The 24,118-nt window shown below is 46.2% G+C and overlaps 1 protein-coding gene and 1 long non-coding RNA gene across 2 annotated transcripts in view; both read right to left on the bottom strand.

Annotated features, from left to right (window-relative positions):
* Positions 1 to 771: 771 nt before the first annotated feature.
* On the bottom strand, positions 772 to 3,417 carry LOC121846560. The gene is made up of 2 exons (XR_006083497.1): positions 2,824 to 3,417; positions 772 to 2,777 (listed from the first exon to the last, which is right to left on the bottom strand). It is a non-coding gene; the product is annotated as an uncharacterized LOC121846560 (long non-coding RNA).
* A 1,083-nt stretch (positions 3,418 to 4,500) lies between these two features.
* The window catches only part of farp2 (FERM, RhoGEF and pleckstrin domain protein 2), a 90,256-nt gene continuing 70,638 nt past the window's right edge, over positions 4,501 to 24,118 (bottom strand). Inside the window, exons 21-28 of the mRNA XM_042322733.1 lie at positions 23,851 to 23,919; positions 22,127 to 22,216; positions 20,048 to 20,130; positions 19,736 to 19,854; positions 17,822 to 17,985; positions 7,200 to 7,307; positions 5,762 to 5,913; positions 4,501 to 5,360 (exon numbers count right to left, since the gene is read on the bottom strand). Of these exons, the coding sequence (XP_042178667.1) occupies positions 5,270 to 5,360; positions 5,762 to 5,913; positions 7,200 to 7,307; positions 17,822 to 17,985; positions 19,736 to 19,854; positions 20,048 to 20,130; positions 22,127 to 22,216; positions 23,851 to 23,919 (876 nt within the window). The 3' untranslated portion in view covers positions 4,501 to 5,269. The remainder of the gene's footprint in view (positions 5,361 to 5,761; positions 5,914 to 7,199; positions 7,308 to 17,821; positions 17,986 to 19,735; positions 19,855 to 20,047; positions 20,131 to 22,126; positions 22,217 to 23,850; positions 23,920 to 24,118) is intronic.

Raw genomic sequence — 24,118 nt, 5'->3', positions numbered from 1 at the left:
GCTGCTATGGGTGTCAGAGTTCCACATTCTCTCTCTGCTCCTCTAGTTCTGGACAAGTCAAAAGCAATTTCTCATCTTAAAATATATTTTTAAAACCTAACCTGAATCTTAACCACACTGCTAACTTTGATGCCTTTCCCACATCTTCAATTAACTTTGCAACTTGGCCATCTAGTGGGAACAGAACGACCTGCAGTAGTCATGGCGATATGAGCATTAGGTCAACAACCCATCACTGCCACCTTCTGGTAGAGCGTCAGATGGGACAGGTAACCTTGGTAGAGCATCAGATGGTAGAAAATATATTTTTAAAACCTGGGAACCAGGTAACCTTGGTAGATCTTCAGATGGGGCCATCTAGTGGACAGAATCGACCTGGTAGAGCGTCAGATGGGACAGGTAACCTCATCACTAGAGCGTCAGATGGGACAGGTAACCTTGGTAACCATCAGATGGTAGAGCGTCAGATGGGACAGGTAACCTCGGTAGAGCGTCAGATGGGACAGGTAACCTCGGTAGAGCGTCAGATGGGACAGGTAACCTCGGTAGAGTGTCAGATGGGACAGGTAACCTCGGTAGAGCGTCAGATGGGACAGGTAACCTTGGTAGAGCGTCAGATGGGACAGGTAACCTCGCAGGTGATGACAAACTAGTATCTGCAGGTGATGACAAACTCATCTCGTAGGGGGCCATCCTTCCAAAATATTGTATCGTTGGGTGTCAGGCTAAAAGCAAACAGGCAAACAGTTTGAAAAGAAAACCTGACTGTTGTTTTGCATCTGTTCAACTTTATTTGTTATCAAGACAATAATAACCGGAGCAAGAAGCAGAACACACAGGAACAGGAAGGGCTCCAATGACATGCTGCTACACAATAAATAGGAAGAACAACCGACTGGAACAGCAGACAGGGGCCAGTGGGGCCTTGGTTGGTTAGCACACCTGAACACAGAGAGATGAACTGGGAAAGGCGTTAAGAGAGGCGCTGCTGCCCCCCCCCCGTAGATCAGAGATGCTTCTCAAAATGGCACCCTATTCCCTATGGGTCCTGGTCAAGAGTAGTGCACTATATGAGGAATAGAGTGCCATTTGGGAGACACACTCACAGGGATGAGATAGAGGTGCGCCCTAAACATTGTGATTCATTCCAGTCCAACATGGGAAGATGACAGGACTTACACCTCACTGGCCCCTATCACTCCGGAGACAGAAAGATAATACCATGACGTGAAGACAGTAATGGGGGAAAGGGAGGGGGGCTTTCTGATGACGGACGGACAGGGGCCCGGATGCATCTAGCGTCTTAAAGTAGGAGTGCTCATCTAGGAGAAGTTCTCCCCTCTTATGCATACGATTTACAAGGGACACACACACACCAAAAAAAAAATCATCCTAAATCAGCTCTACACCGAGACACTTAGAGAATATACACATCCTGATCTCCTGTAGTCACCTATTAAAAACACAATACTCACAAGGCCCACTACATACAGCAAGACCACGACAGATCTTCTTCTAAATGTGGAAGGAGTCCCAAATGGCACCTTGATTCCCTTTAAAAAAGTGCACTACTTTTGACCAGGGCCCATAGGGAATAGGATCCCATTTGGGACCGATCCAAGCTCTTCAGCCTTAACGACATATTAGAATGGAATCCGTAACTTAAAAAAAAAAAAAAAAAAAAAAAAGACTATAGATATTAGGATATACACTGCATATTAATTTTACGAGGTCATCGTCATCCCTATGTTAAATGAACAACAACAAAAAAACGCTAAACTAACTATAATCCAGAACACATGGTAGTAACTATACAAGCCCAGCAAGCCAACCAAAACATGAATCAAATGTAGCACCTTCCTTCCTGACTTCCTGCTGTCGTTAAAACTAGGGATCAGACAAACAGTAGAACTGGCCAAACACTGACTAATAACAAGTCAATAACACAACAATTAAATGCTTTAAGTATGTTTGACTTTAACAACATTTGAGGTTATGAATTAGGCCAGAATTAGGTTGGACAATTGTCAATGTATGCTAAATCAAATAGAACTACATATTGATAGTACAGGAAAACTTCATTAACAAAAGTTTTTTTTTCTCTCTCGGGGACCAACAAAGTACTTGTACATTTATTAACATGAATATAGACCCCTTGAAACACGTCAATGGAAAACGTACCTTACAGAATTGTGTGTTTTACACTCCATTTTTGATTTAACTCCATGGCCATTAAAATACCTTAGTGTGACAACAGAACAAATGAAAACTATGAAATTCTCAAAAGAACGGAATAATGCCTCCCAAGTCTATCACAGAAGTTATCCTAAAAAAGGAGATTTGACTGCTTGTGTTCCTAACTCATTTCAACATACAATACCATCTGCCTTTTATCAATCAACAAAAAAAAGGACATTCACTGGGTACCTCCCTACCTCTCTTGCTGCACCAGAGCTCTGGTCCAGGGCATTAATTCCTCCACTAATTCCTTAGTGGAAGAAACAACACCCTGGACCAGAGCTACCTCAAGTCCAGCTATTTTAAACGTGGTAGAAAGAAAGAGTATCTGAGGTTGTTCTCCAGCTAGTTACCTTTCTATAGTTTCTAGTTAAATAAAAACTACAAGCTCTGCACCTCCGTAATATCATCACTGCCTTCCTCCACCTACCAGTTCCCTTTCGACACCTGTATCATCACTGCCTTCCTCCACCTACCAGTTCCCTTTCGACACCTGTATCATCACTGCCTTCCTCCACCTACCAGTTCCCTTTCGACACCTGTATCATCACTGCCTTCCTCCACCTACCAGTTCCCTTTCGACACCTGTATCTTCGTGTAGACAGACACGATACAGACTCGACAACGACCGTCCGTAGAATGCTTTCACTGGCTAAAAGGAAACAACAGTCTTTAGACTAACTCTGTATAAACTTCTCTAGAACATAACCTGATGGATAAATTGCTATAAAACGGTTTTCCAGATAGAGATGAAGTCTAGTTCTGGACACAGATGAAGTCTAGTTCTGGACACAGATGAAGTCTAGTTCTGGACACAGATGAAGTCTAGTTCTGGACACAGATGAAGTCTAGTTCTGGACACAGATGAAGTCTAGTTCTGGACACAGATGAAGTCTAGTTCTGGACACAGATGAAGTCTAGTTCTGGACACAGATGAAGTCTAGTTCTGGACACAGATTGTCTAGTTCTGGACACAGATTAAGTCTAGTTCTGGACACAGATGAAGTCTAGTTCTGGACACAGATGAAGTCTAGTTCTGGACACAGATGAAGTCTAGTTCTGGACACAGATGAAGTCTAGTTCTGGACACAGATTAAGTCTAGTTCTGGACACAGATTAAGTCTAGTTCTGGACACAGATTAAGTCTAGTTCTGGACACAGATTAAGTCTAGTTCTGGACACAGATTAAGTCTAGTTCTGGACACAGATGAAGTCTAGTTCTGGACACAGATGAAGTCTAGTTCTGGACACAGATGAAGTCTAGTTCTGGACACAGATGAAGTCTAGTTCTGGACACAGATGAAGTCTAGTTCTGGACACAGATGAAGTCTAGTTCTGGACACAGATGAAGTCTAGTTCTGGACACAGATGAAGTCTAGTTCTGGACACAGATGAAGTCTAGTTCTGGACACAGATGAAGTCTAGTTCTGGACACAGATGAAGTCTAGTTCTGGACACAGATGAAGTCTAGTTCTGGACACAGATGAAGTCTAGTTCTGGACACAGATTAAGTCTAGTTCTGGACACAGATTAAGTCTAGTTCTGGACACAGATTAAGTCTAGTTCTGGACACAGATTAAGTCTAGTTCTGGACACAGATTAAGTCTAGTTCTGGACACAGATTAAGTCTAGTTCTGGACACAGATTAAGTCTAGTTCTGGACACAGATTAAGTCTAGTTCTGGACACAGATTAAGTCTAGTTCTGGACACAGATTAAGTCTAGTTCTGGACACAGATTAAGTCTAGTTCTGGACACAGATTAAGTCTAGTTCTGGACACAGATTAAGTCTAGTTCTGGACACAGATTAAGTCTAGTTCTGGACACAGATTAAGTCTAGTTCTGGACACAGATTAAGTCTAGTTCTGGACACAGATTAAGTCTAGTTCTGGACACAGATTAAGTCTAGTTCTGGACACAGATTAAGTCTAGTTCTGGACACAGATTAAGTCTAGTTCTGGACACAGATTAAGTCTAGTTCTGGACACAGATGAAGTCTAGTTCTGGACACAGATTAAGTCTAGTTCTGGACACAGATTAAGTCTAGTTCTGGACACAGATTCTAGTTCTGGACACAGATTAAGTCTAGTTCTGGACACAGATTAAGTCTAGTTCTGGACACAGATTAAGTCTAGTTCTGGACACAGATTAAGTCTAGTTCTGGACACAGATTAAGTCTAGTTCTGGACACAGATTAAGTCTAGTTCTGGACACAGATTAAGTCTAGTTCTGGACACAGATTAAGTCTAGTTCTGGACACAGATTAAGTCTAGTTCTGGACACAGATTAAGTCTAGTTCTGGACACAGATTAAGTCTAGTTCTGGACACAGATTAAGTCTAGTTCTGGACACAGATTAAGTCTAGTTCTGGACACAGATTAAGTCTAGTTCTGGAGTAAACAAACACTTTCAAAAGGTGATTTTCCTTTTTTTTTTTTTTTTTTTTTTTTTTTTTAAATGCTTTTTTTTTTTAGGCCAGGACTAGACTTAATCCGAGTGTGGGAAACCAATCCTATGTTTTGTGATGTAGTTGTTTTACACTGGCTGCCATGAGAAGGTTATGAGTCTCGCTTTAGTTCCCTTTCTCAGCTGGCTGAGTGTGTACACTCATCCTTGACAGGATGTCCTCAAGCATCCTTGTTGATCGTGATAGCACTGGTATATCCTTCTCTCTTGAACCACGTATCCAATTACTGGATTTAGAATGTTACTCTGTTCCCTGCTGATACATTGTTTCAACAGATACTCACATAACAATGGTTGACCATTCCAGAAGGAGAGAATTAAATATATATATATAATAACTTCCAGTCACTCACTGAGCCCTTATCTGCCAAATAAATCCAAGACATGAGTGCCACTTTAACATGATGCCAATGAGAACCGTAGAGAGGGGGATGGTATTATACAGTATTGTCTCAGAGTCTATTGGGCCCAGCCCTTTGCTCTCTAGGACTGACCCTTGGGTGCCATTTGGGATGCAGATTAGATAGAAGCTTCTAAGCCGCAGTAGATCAGATCAAAGAGCGCAGTTAGTTCCCATTCATCTGCAGGGGACCTTTAGGTATGAGGAGACTCATCCTGCCAGTAGCACTGGCCGCACTCTTAATCACCTCCATCCATCTGTAGAGAGGAGGGAAGGAGAGAGAAACAGAGAGAGCGAGGGGAGAGAGAGCGAGGGGGGAGAGAGCGAGGGGGAGAGAGCGAGGGGGAGAGAGCGAGGGGGAGAGAGCGAGGGAGGAGAGAGCGGGGGAGGAGAGAGCGGGGGGAGGAGAGAGCGGGGAGAGAGAGCGAGGGAGCGAGGAGGGAGAGAGCGAGGGAGAGAGCGAGGGAGAGAGCGAGGGCATCAGAGCTATTACAGCCATAGTGTAAACACAAAGCACCACTCCATCTCCGTAACACTGACCTGTTAGCCAAAAACTGCGGCCAAGTTTTACAGTTAAAATGCGTCCAAGGAAATGTTCTGGAATCATAATGAAGCATTGTTGGAAGGAGTCAAATAACGAATTAAACAGTCACTATACCTCTCGAATGTATACTCGCTCTCCGCCCGGAAGAAATAGACGTGGGACTTGAAGTGCAGTTTGAAGACGTATTCCTTGTGGATGCTGTCTGACTCTCCCGGGCTGCTCACGGTGTAACCTAGCAACGGGAGGCTGGCCAGCGGGAAATCATCCTGAACACAGAACTAGACAGTTGGCTGGGATACCTTAACATCCAGAGAACACTTCAACATAAAACCAACAGAGGACATTTGGTCTCAGCAAAGGAGTCTGAATTGAGACGTTTATAAGCATCTAGGCTGCATTTGCAGTACAACAAGCGTGTAAATTGGTTGTGTAAAAAGCCATCCTGCAGTATTAAAAGTCAAGTGTTGCGCCAGGCCAGTACCTGCTGAGTCTTGTAAAACAGACAGAAGTTGGTGAAGACCACCTAGAACTGCTGCCAGCTGTTTTGTGTTATGTTCCGTGTGTGTTCAGGGTTCGGTGTGTGTTCAGGGTTCAGTGTGTGTTCAGGGTGTGTTCAGGGTGTGTTCAAGGTGTGTTCAGGGTTCAGTGTGTGTGTTCAGGGTTCAGTGTGTGTGTTCAGGGTTCAGTGTGTGTGTTCAGGGTTCAGTGTGTGTGTTCAGGGTTCAGTGTGTGTGTTCAGGGTTCAGTGTGTGTGTTCAGGGTTCAGTGTGTGTGTTCAGGGTTCAGTGTGTGTGTTCAGGGTTCAGTGTGTGTGTTCAGGGTTCAGTGTGTGTGTTCAGGGTTCAGTGTGTGTGTTCAGGGTTCAGTGTGTGTGTTCAGGGTTCAGGGTGTGTGTTCAGGGTTCAGGGTTGTTCAGGGTTCAGGGTGTGTGTTCAGGGTTCAGGGTGTGTGTTCAGGGTTCAGGGTGTGTTCAAGGTTCGGTGTGTGTTCAAGGTTCGGTGTGTGTTCGGTGTGTGTTTAGGGTTCGGTGTGTGTTCAGGGTTCAGTGTGTGTGTTCAGGGTTCAGTGTGTGTGTTCAGGGTTCAGTGTGTGTGTTCAGGGTTCAGTGTGTGTGTTCAGGGTGTGTTCAAGGTTCGGTGTGTGTTCGGTGTGTGTTCGGGGTTCGGTGTGTGTTCAGGGTTCGGTGTGTGTTCAGGGTTCAGTGTGTGTGTTCAGGGTTCAGTGTGTGTGTTCAGGGTTCAGTGTGTGTTCAGGGTTCGGTGTGTGTTCGGGGTTCGGTGTGTGTTCAGGGTTCGGTGTGTGTTCAGGGTTCGGTGTGTGTTCAGGGTTCGGTGTGTGTTCAGGGTTCAGTGTGTGTGTTCAGGGTTCAGTGTGTGTGTTCAGGGTTCAGTGTGTGTGTTCAGGGTGTGTTCAAGGTTCGGTGTGTGTTCGGTGTGTGTTCGGGGTTCGTGTGTGTTCAGGGTTCGGTGTGTGTTCAGTGTGTGTTCAGGGTTCGGTGTGTGTTCAGGGTTCGGTGTGTGTTCAGTGTGTGTTCAGGGTGTGTGTTCAGTACCTGGTGAGTCTTGTAAAAGAACAGACAGAAGTTGGTGAAGACCACCCAGAGCTTCTGCCAGCCGTTGCTGTTCTTGAATTTCCTTAGGAGGTAACCTGAGAGCTGGTTCTGAAGACAGGATCGGAAAGGACAGGACAGTCAGCAGCGTTGAAGAGTAGTGAACTACTTGTTGTTCAAGTCATTTAACAAAACCTTTGCAGTAGCTTGGTGTTAGTTGAACAAAATTAAAATCTAGATTGTGTTTTCAGTAGTCAATGACGTTTTCTTTTACCATGTAGCGGTGTAGCTAACTACTGGAACTACAGACTTGCCTAATTCTGTTGAAACATACAGTGCCTTCAGAATGTATTCATACCCCTCGACTCAAGAGCTTTACAACACCTCGATTGTGCAACATTATCCCATTATTCTTTTCAAAATTCTTAAAAGTTCTGTTAAATTGTTTTTTATTCATTGCTAGACAACCATTTCCAGGTGTTGCCATAGATTTTTTTACGTATCTTTATGTCAAAACTGTAACTCAGCGACTCAGGAACATTCACTGTCTTCTTGGTAAGCAACTCCAGTGTAGATTTGGCCTTGTGTTTTAGGTTATTGTCCTGCTGAAAGGTGAATTTGTCTCCCAGTGTCTGGTGGAAAGCAGACAACCAGGTTTTCCTCTAGGATTTTTGCCTGCGCTTAGCTCCATTCCGTTTCTTTTTCATCCTGAAAAACTCCCCAGTCAATGATTACAAGCATACCCATAACATGATGCAGCCATCACTATGCTTAAAAATATGGTGCGTGCTGCTCAGTAAAGTACATTTTCAACAGACATAACACTTTGTATTCAGAACAAAAAGCTTTTTTGTTTGTTGCTGTTTTACTTTAGTGCCCCTGTACTGGCTTCCTTCTTTTCACTCTGTCAATTAGGTTCGTATTGTGGAGTAACTACAATGTTGATCCATCCTCAGGTTCTCAGCCATTTAAAGGTTTAACGGTTTTTAAAGTCACCATTGACCTCATGGTGAAATCCCTAAACGGTTGCCTTCCTCTCCGGCAACCGAGTTAGGAAGGTCGCCTGTTTCTTTGTCGTGACTGGGTGTATTGATACACCATCCAAAGTGTAATTATAGTGAACAACATAAACCAACATGCATCAATTTCTGAGATTTTACAGAGTTAAAATTCATATGAGGAAATCAGTCAATTGAAATAAATGAGTTAGTCCCCAAGATATTGATTTCACATGACTGGGAATACAGATACACATCTGCTGGTCATAGTTACCTCACAATGGGCCTCTGGATCTCGTCACAGTATTTCTGTGCATTAAAATTGCCATCCATTAAATGCAATTGTGTTCGTTGTCCGTAACTTGTGACTGCCCATACCATAAACACACCGACCACTATGGGGCAACTCTGTTCACAACGTTGACATCAGCAAACCACTCGCCCACACGATGCCATACACGTGGTCTGCGGTTGTGAGGCCGGTTGGACGCACTGCCAAATTCTCAAAAATGACATATTTTTGTAGGCGGCTTATGGTAGAGAAATTAACATTATCTGGCAACAGCTCTGGTGGACATTCCTGCAGTTATCATTCCAATTGCACGCTCCCTCAAAACTTGAGACATCCTTGGCTTTGTGTTGGGTAACAACTGCACATTTTAGAGTGGCCTTTTATTGTCCCCAGCACAAGGGGCACCTGTGTAATGATCATGCTGTTTAATCATCTTATTGATCTGCCACACCTGTCAGGTGGATGGATTATCTTGGCAAAGGAGTAATGTTCACTAACAGCAATGCAAACAAATTTGTGCACAAATTTAAAAAAAAAAAGAAATAAGCTTGGCGTATGGAACATTTCTGGGATCTTTTATTTCAGCTCATGAAACCTGGGACCAACACTTTACATGTTGTGTTTTATATTTTTGTTAAGTATAATAATAACTTGACCATGCTCAAAGGGATATTCAATATTTGCTGATTTCTTTTTTTTACCCATCTCCCAATAGGTTCCCTTCTTTGCAAGGCATTGGAAAACCTCCCTGGTCTTTATGGTTGAATTTGTGTTTGAAATTCACTGCTCGACAGCCAGACCTTACACATAATTGTATGTGTGGGTTACAGAGATGACGTAGTCATTGAAAAATCATGTTAAGCGCTATTATTGCACACCGAGTGAGTCTATGCAACTTAGTATAGTGACTTGTTAAGCAAATATTTACTCCTGAAATTATTTAGGCTTACCATAACAAAACTTAAGACTGTTGAGCTTTTCATTTTAACGAATCTGTAAAAAGTCTAAAAACATAATTCCACTTTGACATTATGGGGTATTGTGTGTAGGTCAATGACAAACAATCTCAATTTAATACATTTTTGAATTCAGGCTGTGACAACAAAATGTATAAAAAGTCAAGGGGTGTGAATACTTTCTGAAGGCGCTGGAGTCTGTGTTTAATAGGCTAAATTTCACATTAACCTATGACCCCCAAAGGGATCTGTCCTTGTGATTTGTCATCTGACATTTCAGATTTTTCATATCATTTTTTTTTTTACACCAAAGTAGTTTAGATATAGTGAACTACTGTTTCAAAGTAACTTTAGTTAAGTAAACAATATTTTTTTCTTTGGGGTAGCTTAAGTGTAGATTATCTTCTTCCAGTGAGAAGTAATTGAAGCTTGGTAAACGATATTTTCAGAGTATCTCCCCCAACACTGCAGATCAGTAAACTGTATCTATCATTTGGAGTCTCCCTGTGAAATTCTACCATCAGTTTGGTAATTATTTCTATCATGGTTCAACTATAGTGTCTGATTCTACCATGGTTCTAGTCTGGTGCATGGTTCTACCATGGTTCATGTCTGGTACCTGGTTCCAGAATGGCTATAGTTTGTTACCTGGTTCTAGTATGATTCCAGTCTTGCACCTGGTACTACCATTGCTATAGTCTGGTACCTGGTTCTACCCTGGTTCTAGTCTGGTACCTGGTTCTACCCTGGTTCTGGTATGGTTCTAGTCTGGTACCGGGTTCTACCATGGTTCTAGTCTGGTACGTACCCGGTTCTAGTCTGGTACGTACCCGGTTCTAGTCTGGTACTGGGTTCTACCATGGTTCTAGTCCGGTACGTACCATGGTTCTAGCCCGGTACGTACCCGGCACCCGGCTCTAGTCCGGTACGTACCCGGCTCTAGTCCGGTACGTACCCGGCTCTAGTCCGGTACGTACCCGGCTCTAGTCTGGTACGTACCCGGCTCTAGTCTGGTTCTAGTCTGGTACGTACCATGGTTCTAGTCTGGTACCTGGTTCCACCATGGTTCTAGTCTGGTACCTGGTTCTAGTCTGGTACCTGGTTCTAGTCTGGTGTATGTTTCTAGCCTGGTAACTGGATCTAGTAAGGTTCTAGTCTTGTACCTGGTTCTTCCACTGTTCTAGTAAGTTTCTTGTCTGGTATCTGGTTCTAGTTTGGTTCAGGTATGGTACCTGGTTCTACCATAGTTCTAGTCTGGTACCTAGTTCAAGTACAGTTGTAGTCTTGTACCTGGTTCTATCATTGATCTAGTCTGGTATGGTTCCAGTCTGGTACAGTTCTAGTATGGTACCTGGTTCTACCATTGTTCTAGCATGGTTGCAGTATGGTACCTGGTTCTAGCTTGGTTCTAGTCTGGTACCTTGTTCTACCATGGTTCTAGTCTGGTACGTACCTGGTTCTAGTCTGATACCTGGTTCAGGTATGGTTGTAGTCTGGTATCTGGTTCTATCATTGTTCTGGTATGGTTGCAGTCTGATGCGGTTCCAGTCTGGTACCTGGCTCTACCATGGTTCTAGTCTGGTGCCTGGTTCTAGTCTGGTACCTGCTTCTCATCTGGTTCTAGTCTGGTACCTGCTTCTCATCTGGTTCTAGTCTGGGTCTAGTCTGGTACTTGGTTCTAAAATGGCACCTGGGTCTAGTCTGGTACATCGTTCTACCATGGTTCTAGTCTGGTGCCTGGTTCTAGTCTGGTACCTGGTTCTACCATGGTTCTAGTCTGGTACCTGGTTCTAGTCTGGTACCTGGTTCTACCATGGTTCTAGTCTGGTACCTGGTCCTAATATTGTACCTGGTTCTAGAATCGTTCTAGTCTGGTACCGGGTCCTAGTCTGGTACCTGGTTCTACCATGGTTCTAGTCTGGTACCTGGTTCTACCATGGTTCTAGTCTGGTACCTGGTTCTACCATGGTTCTAGTCTGGTACCTGGTTCTACCATGGTTCTAGTCTGGTACCTGGTTCTACCATGGTTCTAGTCTGGTACCTGGTTCTACCATGGTTCTAGTCTGGTACCTGGTTCTACCATGGTTCTAGTCTGGTACCTGATTCTACCATGGTTCTAGTCTGGTACCTGGTTCTACCATGGTTCTAGTCTGGTACCTGGTTCTACCATGGTTCTAGTCTGGTACCTGGTTCTACCATGGTTCTAGTCTGGTACCTGGTTCTACCATGGTTCTAGTCTGGTACCTGGTTCTACCACGGTTCTAGTCTGGTACCTAGTTCTACCATGGTTCTAGTCTGGTAACTAGTTCTACCATGGTACCTGCTTCTAGTATGGCACCTCATTGTGGTTCTAGTCTGGTAACTAGTTCTACCATGGTACCTGCTTCTAGTATGGCACCTCATTGTGGTTCTAGTCTGGTACCTGGTTCTAGCTTGGCTCCTGGTTGTACCATGCTTCTAGTCTGGTACCTGCTTCTAGTCTGGTACCCGCTTCTAGTCTGGTACCTGCTTCTAGTCTGGTACCTGCTTCTAGTCTGGTACCTGCTTCTAGTCTGGTACCTGCTTCTACCATGGTTCCAGGCTGGTGTATGGTTCTAGTGTGGTACCTGCTTCCAGTCTGGTTCTAGTCTGGTACATGCTTCTAGTCTGGTACCTGGTTCTACCATGGTTCCAGGCTGGTGTATGGTTCTAGTGTGGTACCTGCTTCCAGTCTGGTTCCAGTCTGGTACCTGGTTCTACCATGGTTCTAGTCTGGTACCTGGTTCTAGTATGGTGTATGATTCTAGTCTGGTACCTGCTTCTAGTATGGTACCTAGTTCTACCATGGTTCTAGTCTGGTACCTCGTCTAGCATGGTTCTAGTCTGGTACCTGCTTCTACCATGGTTCTCGTCTGGTACCCGGTTCTACCACAGTACCTGGTTCTAGTCTGGTACTGGGTTCTAACATGGTTCAAGTATGGTTCTAGTCTGGTACCTGGTTCTACAGTCTGGAACCTGGTTCTGCTAGTGTGGTACCTGGTTCATGCGCAGATAATCAGTGAGTGAGAGGTTCTGGTTGCGGTACCAGCAGACGTGTGTGATGGTGTTGGGTCTCTGGCCCTGACCCAGCAGGTAACGAGGAGGGAGCTCTGGAGACACGGCTGGGGAACAGAACACTGGGAGGGGGGCAGAGACAGAGAGGAAAGGACAGAGACAGAGGAAAGGACAGAGAAAGAGGGCAAGTAGAGAGAGGGAGAGAAAGAAAGAGGTGTGGATAAAGGAGGAAAGCAACATAGGATGAGTTGGCAGGTTTACATTCAGTGACAGAAACAAAACAGTAGATTAGAAAGTCCTTCAGCCAGGGCTGTGGAGGGGAGGAGTTAGTTAAAGACGGAACAAGATTGGTCATAGATAAAGAACACATGCTTCTGATTGGAGTGTTTTCCAAAAGACAAGACTTCAGTGCAAGGAAGTGATGAAACAGTGAAACACTGAAATGAAACAGAAAAGATCATCAGAGGAGAGAGATGAATCATGGGAGAGAGAGTGGAGCAGGGAGGTGCAGGAGAATGACTATGGGGTGAGGAGATGAGGACAGGCCGTGTATCCACTGCTCTGTGTGTCCAATGAAAGCTTCCCCAAATACTGCAGCTCTGTGACAGCTGATCAACACAATGCTGCCCCAAATACTGCTGTCTGACAGCTGACCAACACAATGCTGCCCCAAATACTTCAACTGTCTGACAGCTGAGCAAATACTGCAGCTCTCTGACAACTGACCAACAATGCTGCCCCAAAATCCTGCAGCTCTGACTGACAGCTGCCCCAAAATCCTGCAGCTCTGACTGACAGCCGCCCCAAAATCCTGCAGCTCTGACTGACAGCCGCCCCAAAATCCTGCAGCTCTGACAGACAGCCGCCCCAAACTCCTGCAGCTCTGACAGCCAGCCGCCCCAAACTCCTGCAGCTCTGACAGCCGCCCCAAACTCCTGCAGCTCTGACAGCCGCCCCAAACTCCTGCATCTCTGACAGCCGCCCCAAACTCCTGCAGTTCTGACAGACAGCTCTGACAGCCGCCCAAAACTCCTGCAGCTCTGACAGACAGCTCTGACAGACAGCTCTGACAGCTGACCAACACAACGCTGAGGGATGGACGGTTTAAAAAGATGGTGCCGATGGAGAAGGGCAACATTGTTCAAGTTCCAACACAACTTTGCTATTTAGTGACTTTTATCATGTTTATCTTTATTCTCTTGTTCAAAAACTGGTGTGCAGTTTCGAGTGTGAAGGGACTCTCAAGCTAGAAGACCACTTTTACTCTACCCACAGAAATGCATACAAGGCCCTCCCTCGTCCTCCCTTCAGGCAAATGTGACCATGACTATCCAACCACTGACTCCATTGTCATAGGTATTTCTTTATGTAGTGTTGTAGTGTCTCTTGATGTGATGTGTGTTTGTGTCATATATATATATACATTTATTCTTTTTCTTATCCCAGCCCCCCCCAGTAGGACTTTTGCCTTTTGGTAGGCCGTCATTATAAATAAGAATTTGTTTTTAACTAACTTCCCTGGTTAAATAAAGTAAAATAAAACATAAAAATAAAACTCCTACTTCCTGTTTACAAACAAGAGCTCAAACAGGAAGTACCAGTGATGTGCTCAATACAGAAGTGATTGGATGAAGCAGAAGTGAGGTTACAGGAGTGTTTTGCTAGTACGGACTGGGATATGTTCCGCGATTCATCGGATAACACTGAGAAGTTCAGCACAACCGTCACAGGCTTTATCATCAATAAGAGCATAGACGATGTCTTCCCCACAGTGACTGTCAGAACGTATCCAAACCAAAAGCCATGGATTACATTGATATCAGACAATAGCCACGCTGAGCTAAAGTTTACAAGAAACGGGACACATTCAAGAAAGCCCGCGACAACATCCGATGAGACATCAAACATGCGACAGGACAATATAGGAGGAAAGTGGCATCCCAAAACGGCCGGCCACGCCCACGCCCAAACGGCCAGCCACGCCCAAACGGCCAGCCACGCCCAAACGGCCAGCCACGCCCAAACGGCCAGCCACGCCCAAAACGGCCAGCCACGCCCAAACAAGCGAAATGCCCTTTTATGCTCGCTTCGAGGAATAGAACGCTGTTCCTCCGTGAAGCACCTGTTTTTCCAGAAGACTGCGTGATTTCGCTCTCCTTGGCCGACGTGACAAAAAATTTTGTAAACAGGTTAAGAATCACAAGGCCCACCGGGCCAGACAGAATACCAGGGCTCATACTCAAAGCACGCAAAGACGGCCAGTTTCTTCACTGTAATGTAAAACATATTTCAAGCTGACCACCATTGTCCCTGTTCCAAAGAACTCCAAGGTAACCTGCCTAAATGACTATCATCCTGCAGCACTCACATCTGTAATTAGGATGTGCTTTGAAAAGGCTGGTCATGTCTCACATCAACACCATCATTCCAGACACCCTGGACCCAGTTCACATACCACACCAACACATCCAAATCAACAGATTTCACGTCACACTGCCCTCTCCGACCCGGACAAGAGGGGGAATAACTACAGCGTTCAACACTATAGTCCCCTCCAAGCTCACCACCTAGCTAAGGACCCTGGAACTGAACCCCTCCCTCTGCAACTGGATCCTGGACTTCCTGAGGTGGTAAGGGTAGACAACCACACCTCCGCAACGCTGACCCTAACCACGGGGGCCCCTCAGGGGTGTGTCCTTAACCCCCTGCTGTACTCCCCCATTCACCCACGAATGCGTGGCCACGCACAACTTCAACACCATTATCAAGTTGGCTGACGACACGAAGGTGGTAGGCCTGATGAGACAGCTCTACAGGGAGGAGGTCAGTGACCTGGCAGTGTGGTGACGGGACAGCAACCTCTCCCTAAACATCAGTAGGACCAAGGAGCTGATCGTGTATTACAGGAGAAAGAGAGAAGAGCAAGCCACCATCCATTATAGTGGAGCGGGTTGAGAGCTTCAAGTTCCTTGGCGTCCACATCACTAAGGACCTGACATGGTCCAAACACACACACACACACAAAGAAGGGGCACGGCTTTTCATACAGGTTGATTTTTTACACCACATCTGGTCCATTTTTATGTACAGTACCAGTCAAAGGTTTGGACACACCTACTCATTCCACGGGTTTCCTTTATTTTTTGCATTTAAAAGAAATCAAAAATAATTCTACATTGTAGAATAACAGTGAAGACATCAAAACTATGAAATAACACATATGGAATCATGTAGTAACCAGAAAACTGTTAAATCAAAATACGTTTTATATTTGAGATTCTTCAAAGCAGCCGCCCTTTTCCTTGATGACAGCTATACATCCACATTGATCTGGTACTCCCTGTATATAGCTCCACATTGATCTGGTACTCCCTGTATATAGCTCCACATTGATCTGGTACTCCCTGTATATAGCTCCACATTGATCTGGTACTGGTACTTCCTGTATATAATTCCATATTGATCTGGTACTCCCTTGTATATAGCTCCACATTGACCTGGTACTGGTACTTCCTGTATATAGCTCCACGTTGATCTGGTACTCCCTGTATATAGCTCCACATTGATCTGGTACTCCCTGTATATAGCTCCACAATGACCTGGTACTGGTACTTCCTGTATATAGCTCCACATTGATCTGGTACTGGTACTCCCTGTATATAGCTCCACATTGATCTGGTACTGGTACTTCCTGTATATAATTCCATATTGATCTGGTACTCCCTTGTATATAGCTCCACATTGACCTGGTACTGGTACTTCCTGTATATAGCTCCACGTTGATCTGGTACTCCCTGTATATAGCTCCACATTGATCTGGTACTCCCTGTATATAGCTCCACATTGATCTGGTACTCCCTGTATATAGCTCCACAATGACCTGGTACTGGTACTTCCTGTATATAGCTTCACATTGATCTGATACTCCCTGTATATAGCTCCACATTGATCTGGTACTCCCTGTATATAGCTCCACAATGACCTGGTACTGGTACTTCCTGTATATAGCTTCACATTGATCTGGTACTGGTACTCCCTGTATATAGCTCCACATTGATCTGGTACTGGTACTCCCTGTATATAGCTCCACATTGATCTGGTACAGGTATTTTCTGTATATAGCTCCACATTAATCTGGTACTTCCTGTATATAGCTTCACATTGATCTGGTACTCCCTGTATATAGCTTCACATTGATCGGGTACTAATACTCCCTGTATGTAGCCCCACATTGATCTGATACTTCCTGTATATAGCTACACATTGATCTGGTACTGGTACTTCCTGTATGTAGCTCCATTCTTGTATATTTCATTTTATTCCTCGTGTTACTATTATAATTCTTAACTTTTTAACTCTGCATTGTTGGGAAGGGTTCATAAGTAAGCATTTCACGGTAAATTCTACATCCGTTGACCAATAACATTTGATTTGTATGTGTGTCGCGAGACAATAACCGAAAGGTCGCTAAGACGAATCGCAGACAAGGTGAAACATATGTCGATGTGCCCTTGAGCAAGGCACCTAATCTTAATTGCTCCAGGGTCACCGTTGATAACTCTCCGAGGTAATGCAAAAAACTAATATCCAATTCACACATGTAGTAACACACTTGTACATGTGTGAAATAGGACAATTGTAAGCACCCACGAAATAGTGTGTGTGTCTGTGGCTCTACGGGGGACAGGCCTCTCCGTGTTGTGTCTGTGGCTCTACAGGCCTCTCCTGTGGCTCTGGGGGACAGGCCTCTCCGTGTTGTGTCTGTGGCTCTACGGGGGACAGGCCTCTCCGTGTTGTGTCTGTGGCTCTACGGGGGACAGGCCTCTCCGTGTTGTGTCTGTGGCTCTACACAGGCCTCTCCGTGTTGTGTCTGTGGCTCTGTGGCTCTACGGGGACAGGCCTCTCCGTGTTGTGTCTGTGGCTCTACGGGGACAGGCCTCTCCGTGTTGTGTCTGTGGCTCTACGGGGACAGGCCTCTCCGTGTTGTGTCTGTGGCTCTACGGGGGACAGGCCTCTCCGTGTTGTGTCTGTGGCTCTCTACGGGGGACAGGCCTCTCCGTGTTGTGTCTGTGGCTCTACGGGGGACAGGCCTCTCCGTGTTGTGTCTGTGGCTCTACGGGACAGGCCTCTCTCTGTGTTGTGTCTGTGTCTCTACGGGGGACAGGCCTCTCCGTGTTGTGTCTGTGGCTTTACGGGGGAAAGGCCTCTCTGTGTTGTGTCTGTGGCAGACAGTATGCATCCTGCATCGGACTATACAGTCATCAGAGAACCCACAAGCAGTGATGGAAGTCATCGGATGTGGTGTGTGTGTGTGTGTGTGTCTCTCTCTCTGTGTGTAGTCTCTACCTCCACAGCCAGGCTGTGATCTGACATGGACACGCTGGTGTTGCGATGCCAGCAGACATGCATGGTGCTGTTGGCACGGTGATGGGTCTGCTTATCCAGAGAGTTACGGGACGACGACATGTCATCCTCTGACTCCTGATCCAGAGAAACCTCATCCGACGACCCTGAGGAAGGAGGGGAGGGGCAGGGAGGAGGGGGAGGGGTTAGCTACATCTAAAGGGAGGGGTTACAGTACATTTGTAGTAAAGTCCACCCAATAGGAGCATCATCTGGCTCCAACAGTCAACGCTTCCTACTCACTCACCTCAGACGACTGCTCGAGCCTGGAAGACCACTTAACATCTTGTCTGTTTAAGATTCAGATGCACCAGAAAATCCACCGACATAAGAATACAACACATATAGCGATGGTTCCACAACATCCAGCCCAAGAGGCTAGTTGGTTCCACAACATCCAGCCCAAGAGGCTAGTTGGTTCCACAACATCCAGCCCAAGAGGCTAGTTGGTTCCACAACATCCAGCCCAAGAGGCTAGTTGGTTCCACAACATCCAGCCCAAGAGGCTAGTTGGTTCCACAACATCCAGCCCAAGAGGCTAGTTGGTTCCACAATATCCAGCCCAAGAGGCTAGTTGGTTCCACAACAAGCCCAAGGGCTAGAAAAGCCAATATAAAATCATCCCAAGAGGCTCACTATAAAAACATAGCCCAAGAGGCTATTTAAATGCCCAAGAGGCTAGGGTTCCACAGCCCAGAGTGCACAAGCCCAAGAGGCTAGTATAGCCCATCCACAACATCCAGCCCAAGAGGCTAACTAGTTGGTTCCACAACATCCAGCCCAAGAGGCTAGTTGGTTCCACAACATCCAGCCCAAGAGGCTAGTTGGTTCCACAACATCCAGCCCAAGAGGCTAGTTGGTTCCACAATATCCAGCCCAAGAGGCTAGTTGGTTCCACAACAAAAGGGGAAAAGACAATATAAAATCATCATCACTATAAAAATAGAGGGATTTAAATGCTGTAGGCTACAGCCAGGTGCACAAGTAGTATAGATCCTAACTATACACTACAGAGCGGGGTAATGCTGGGGGTCGCCACAGGGCGGGGTAATGCTGGTGGTCGCCACAGGGCGGGGCTGGTGGTGCCACGGGGGGGGTCGACCACGGGCGGGGTAATGCCGGGGTCACCACGGGGCGGGTAATGCCGGGGGTCGCCACGGGGCGGGTAATGCCGGGGGGGTCGCCACGAGGCGGGGTAATGCCGGGGGTCGCCACGGGGCGGGGTAATGCCGGGGTCGCCACGGGGCGGGGTAATGCCGGGGTCGCCACGGGCGGGGTAATGCCGGGGTCGCCACGGGGCGGGGTAATGCCAGGGGTCGCCACAGGGCGGGGTAATGCCGGGGTCGCCACAGGGCGGGGTAATGCCGGGGGTCGCCACAGGGTAATGCCGGTGGTCGCCACAGGGCGGGGTAATGCCGGGGTCGCCACAGGGCGGGGTAATGCCGGGGTCGCCACAGGGCGGGGTAATGCCGGGGGTCGCCACAGGGCGGGGTAATGCCGGGGGTCGCCACAGGGTAATGCTGGGATCGCCACAGGGCGGGGTAATGCTGGGATCGCCACAGGGCAGGGTAATGCTGGGATCGCCACAGGGCAGGGTAATGCTGGGATCACAACGGTGCGGGTAATGCTTGGATTGCTAGAGAGAGGGGTAATTCTGTGTCTTACTGTTGGAGCGATCACAGAGAGGGGTAATTCTGTCTTACTGTTGGAGCGATCACAGAGAGGGGTAATTCTGTCTTACTGTTGGAGCGATCACAGAGAGGGGTAATTCTGTCTTACTGTTGGAGCGATGACAGAGAGGGGTAATTCTATGTCTTACTGTTGGAGCGATCACAGAGAGGGGTAATTCTGTCTTACTGTTGGAGCGATCACACAGCCCTGGGTCCAGGAACAGGTCTGATTTCTCCTGAGATTTCTTGGTCATCTCTATTGCCATGTTGAGATCCTCTATCCATTTCCCCATCTCCACCTTCGAGCTACAATCACATCCACACAGGGAGGCGAAACAGATCAGCTGAAGAAGTGAGCAGGATGGGTTTATGACTCAGGACTTTAACCAACCGGTTCACTATTAAAATGAAGATTTGCATTTGTCTTTAGATTAGAAAGCATAACTGTTCTGTGACTGTTCTGTGACTGTGTGTGTGTGTGAAACTCCTGTGTGTTTACCTGGCTGCCACCACAATGGTCCTCTGGGCAGAGTAGATGGTGAAGCAGTGAGGAACAGACCACTCATTCTCACTCTCTTCCACCTAAGGATGGAAGGGGGGAACACAGTAAGATGGTTGATCAGCAAAAGATGTTGGCCTTTGGCCACAACCACATGCTCTCATGGGATTGGACAAGAGCAGCATGGGGAACTGGAGGTAAAACAGATCAAAGGAAGGCCTGCCAAAAGCCTCTCGGCCTGGGGGGAGGGATTATCTACTGCACATCCGTCTGGCCTGAGGGGGGGGGTTATCTACTGCACATCCGCCTGGCCCGGGTGGGTTATCAACTGTACATCCGTCTGGCCCGGGGTTATCTACTGCACATCCGTCTGGCCCAGGGGGGTATCTACTGCACATCCGTCTGGCCTGGGGGTTATCTACTGCACATCCGTCTGGCCTGGGGGGTGTAATCTACTGCACATCCGTCTGGCCTGGGGGTGTGTAATCTACTGCACATCCGTCTGGCCTGGGGGTGTAATCTACTGCACATCCATCTGGCCTGGGGGTGTAATCTACTGCACATCCATCTGGCCTGGGGGTGTGTAATCTACATCCGTCTGGCCTGGGGGCGGGGGTAATCTACTGCACATCCGTCTGGCCTGGGGGCGGGGGGTAATCTACTGCACATTCGTCTGGCCTGGGGGCGGGTATCTACTGACAGGCAGTTAAACCCACTGTTCAGTAGAATTTGTTCTCAACTGACTTGCCTAGTTAAATAAAGTTAAAATAAATAAATCCACTCTAAACACAGCTTCTTTCTCCCTTTAGCAGCCATTCACAGACGTCTCGTCAGAGCCCACATCTAAGCGTTGTTTTGTCTACATCAGTACGGGAGAGGGAGCAGGGCCGCGTGCCCTAACAGAACCCAGAGTACTCACCGGGGCCTCCAAAACTATGAGCTGCATCACAAATGGAGAAGCAGAGACGCAGGTTAGACCAATGCAGGGGACCTCGAGGTAGTCTCACTGACAAACAAACTGGACCTCAGTCAAACCCCCACCCTGACCTCCCAACTCAACACAGTGCTACTCTTTTTCTTTTGTAGAATGCAATGGAAACACCTCACACATCTCCCTGATCTGGTGTTAGATTCCTCCCCCCCTAGCAGTGACTCTTATCTCCCTCAGTTTCCTTCTGTCTGACTCCCGACACAAACTGAACAACCAGCTGAGGAAAGATGATATTAAACATTTCAGTAACTTTGGGGCTCAATTCAATCCGTAGCGTAGAAGATCTGCGTTGTAGCACGGGTCATTTCCAGATGGAGCCAACATATTCAGCGGTCTCCGCGAATGCAGTCTCCGCGAATGCAGTCTCCGCGAATGCAGTCTCCGCGAACATCTGCTTAACATTTTTTTTTTTTTTTTTTTTTTTTTTTTTTTTTTTTTTAAGCGTAAATCGTGCTAGAAAGCGGGTCTTCTGCACTACGGATTGAATCGAGCTCTCACAGTGGCCCATGAAGGTGATGTTTTCTGAAATGTCCATTTTGTCGTCATGGGGACGACTTGCTGAATCAAGACAGTTGCACAAAAACATGAGTAATAATTCAATCCAAAATAGGAAGGAAACAGTCATTCACAATACGGATGCTAATTATTAGGTTTTCCAGAAAACTCAGTTGAAAGATTTCCAGAATCAGGAGGGAAAGGAGGAATTCTGTAATTCTACAACTAAGATTTCTGAATTTTGCAACCCTAGTATGTATTTTATTAGCAGCAGGTTACCACAGCTAGGTCAGGTCCGGTTACACACAGCTGGGTCAGGTTACACACAGCTGGGTCAGGTTACACACAGCTGGGTCAGGTTACACACAACTGGGTCAGGTTACACACAGCTGGGTCAGGTTACACACAGCTGGGTCAGGTTACACACAGCTGGGTCAGGTTACACACAGCTGGGTCAGGTTACACACAGCTGGGTCAGGTTACACACAGCTGGGTCAGGTTACCAAAGCTAGGTCAGAGCCAGATTAACCTGAGGTCACGGCTAACAGGGTAAAGGTCAGGGGTCAACACAGGGCAGGCAGCTTTATACTCACGATCATGCCGTGCAGAGGCAGCTGGCCATGGACCTTGAACTGGTTGGTGGCCGTCACACCTTTACTCGTGTACAGGAGCTGGTCGGAGAACTGAGAGGGAAAGACCGAACATAGACCATGAGATGCACCACGACACAAACTATCATTATCCTAATTAGGGTTGTCATGACACCAGTAACCTAATGTTGCAGGTGTAAAAGAAACAGCTGAAACTAGATCCCCCCGTGCAGAAAAAAAAAAAACTGTTCAAGCAATTCTGTAAATGTGGATGAGTGTTTGAAAGCATCCGATCCATGATGCGTTGTGGGTAAATGGCGACTGACTGATCTACAAATAATAAAACGGAGTCGTTATTTATGATGAAAGTTGATTTGTAGATCAGTCGGTAGGCAGTCGCCTGCATTGTCAGCTGTAATGTCGAACATGCCTGTTTGTTAACGCCCCCCCCAAAAAACAGAAGGTACAGTCTCTTTACATTTCCCTTGAAAACCAGAACATTCGGTTGCTGTGGACTCGTCAGAGGCTACGATAACAGTATGGCGATACTGACTGATCTACAGACTTCCTAAAACGGCAGAGGCTATTTATGATGAAAGTTGATTTGTAGATCAGACTTCCTAACGGCAGAGGCTATTGTCACAGTAATGGCGAACATGCCAGACTTCCTAACGGCAGAAAAACAGATAACAGTCTGGCTTTACATTTCCCTTGAAAACCAGAACTTCCTAACTCGCAGAGGCTACGATAACAGTATGGCGATACTACGATCCCAGACTTCCTAACGGCAGAGGCTACGATAACAGTATGGCGATACTACGATCCCAGACTTCCTAACGGCAGAGGCTACGATAACAGTATGGCGATACTACGATACCAGACTTCCTAACGGCAGAGGCTACGATAACAGTATGGCGATACTACGATACCAGACTTCCTAACGGCAGAGGCTACGATAACAGTATGGCGATACTACGATACCAGACTTCCTAACGGCAGAGGCTACGATAACAGTATGGCGATACTACGATACCAGACTTCCTAACGGCAGAGGCTACGATAACAGTATGGCGATACTACGATACCAGACTTCCTAACGGCAGAGGCTACGATAACAGTATGGCGATACTACGATACCAGACTTTCTAACGGCAGAAAAGAACTCCCAAAGCAGACTAAACTCTTCAGTCCGTTAGAAACCTACCGTATGTAACATATTGTGTGATGTAGCTTGGAAAATAAAATGTGACTGTGGCGGACAACACAAGACTGTTTTTTTCCCCCTAACATTAGGACTGTTTTCCTCAAGAAATGAAGTCCAAGGAAATTAATGTTTCCTTTCCTTCCTTACCTCCTAGTAAGGCAATACCGGTACCGTGACAACGCTAATCCTAATAGTTTATACTGAGGGACCACTATCTGGCATGAAACATGACATATCTGAAGACAGAGAGGAAAGATCGATCAATATATTTAACCTTTATTTGTCCGGGTTTGACTCATTGAGATCATCTCTGGTTTATAACAGTGTAAAGGAAGTCACGCTGGATAAGAGCTGATGCTAAAATAACTCCAATAGAAATCATACAGGAGACAGAGGAAAGACGTTAGATAAACGAGAAACTCACGTTGTCTGAGTGATACGAATCATTTTCTCAGCTTGTATAAAAAAAAGAAAGAAATCAACAAACAAAAGGGATTGTTGAAACTGAAACGCTGAAACTCACCAGGAAAAACATCCTTTGCTGCAGCCCTTTTTTGGTCAGCTTGTACAGACAACCCTCTCGAATGAACTCCTGAAAACCAGAAAAGTAGAAGAAAAGTTTTTTAAATTTTTTTAAACGTCCTCTCACTGTCAACTGCGTTTATTTTCAGCAAACTTAACATGTGTAAATATTTGTATGAACATAACAAGATTCAAAAACTGAGACAAACTGAACAAGTTCCACAGACATGAAATGGAATAATGTGTCCCTGAACAAAGGTAGGGGGGGT

Source organism: Oncorhynchus tshawytscha, linkage group LG05 (genome assembly GCF_018296145.1).
Source record: "Oncorhynchus tshawytscha isolate Ot180627B linkage group LG05, Otsh_v2.0, whole genome shotgun sequence".
In the NCBI taxonomy this organism is placed as follows: domain Eukaryota; kingdom Metazoa; phylum Chordata; class Actinopteri; order Salmoniformes; family Salmonidae; genus Oncorhynchus; species Oncorhynchus tshawytscha.
Note: the sequence above shows the minus strand (reverse complement) of the source record. Positions and strands in the feature narration are given on the sequence as shown.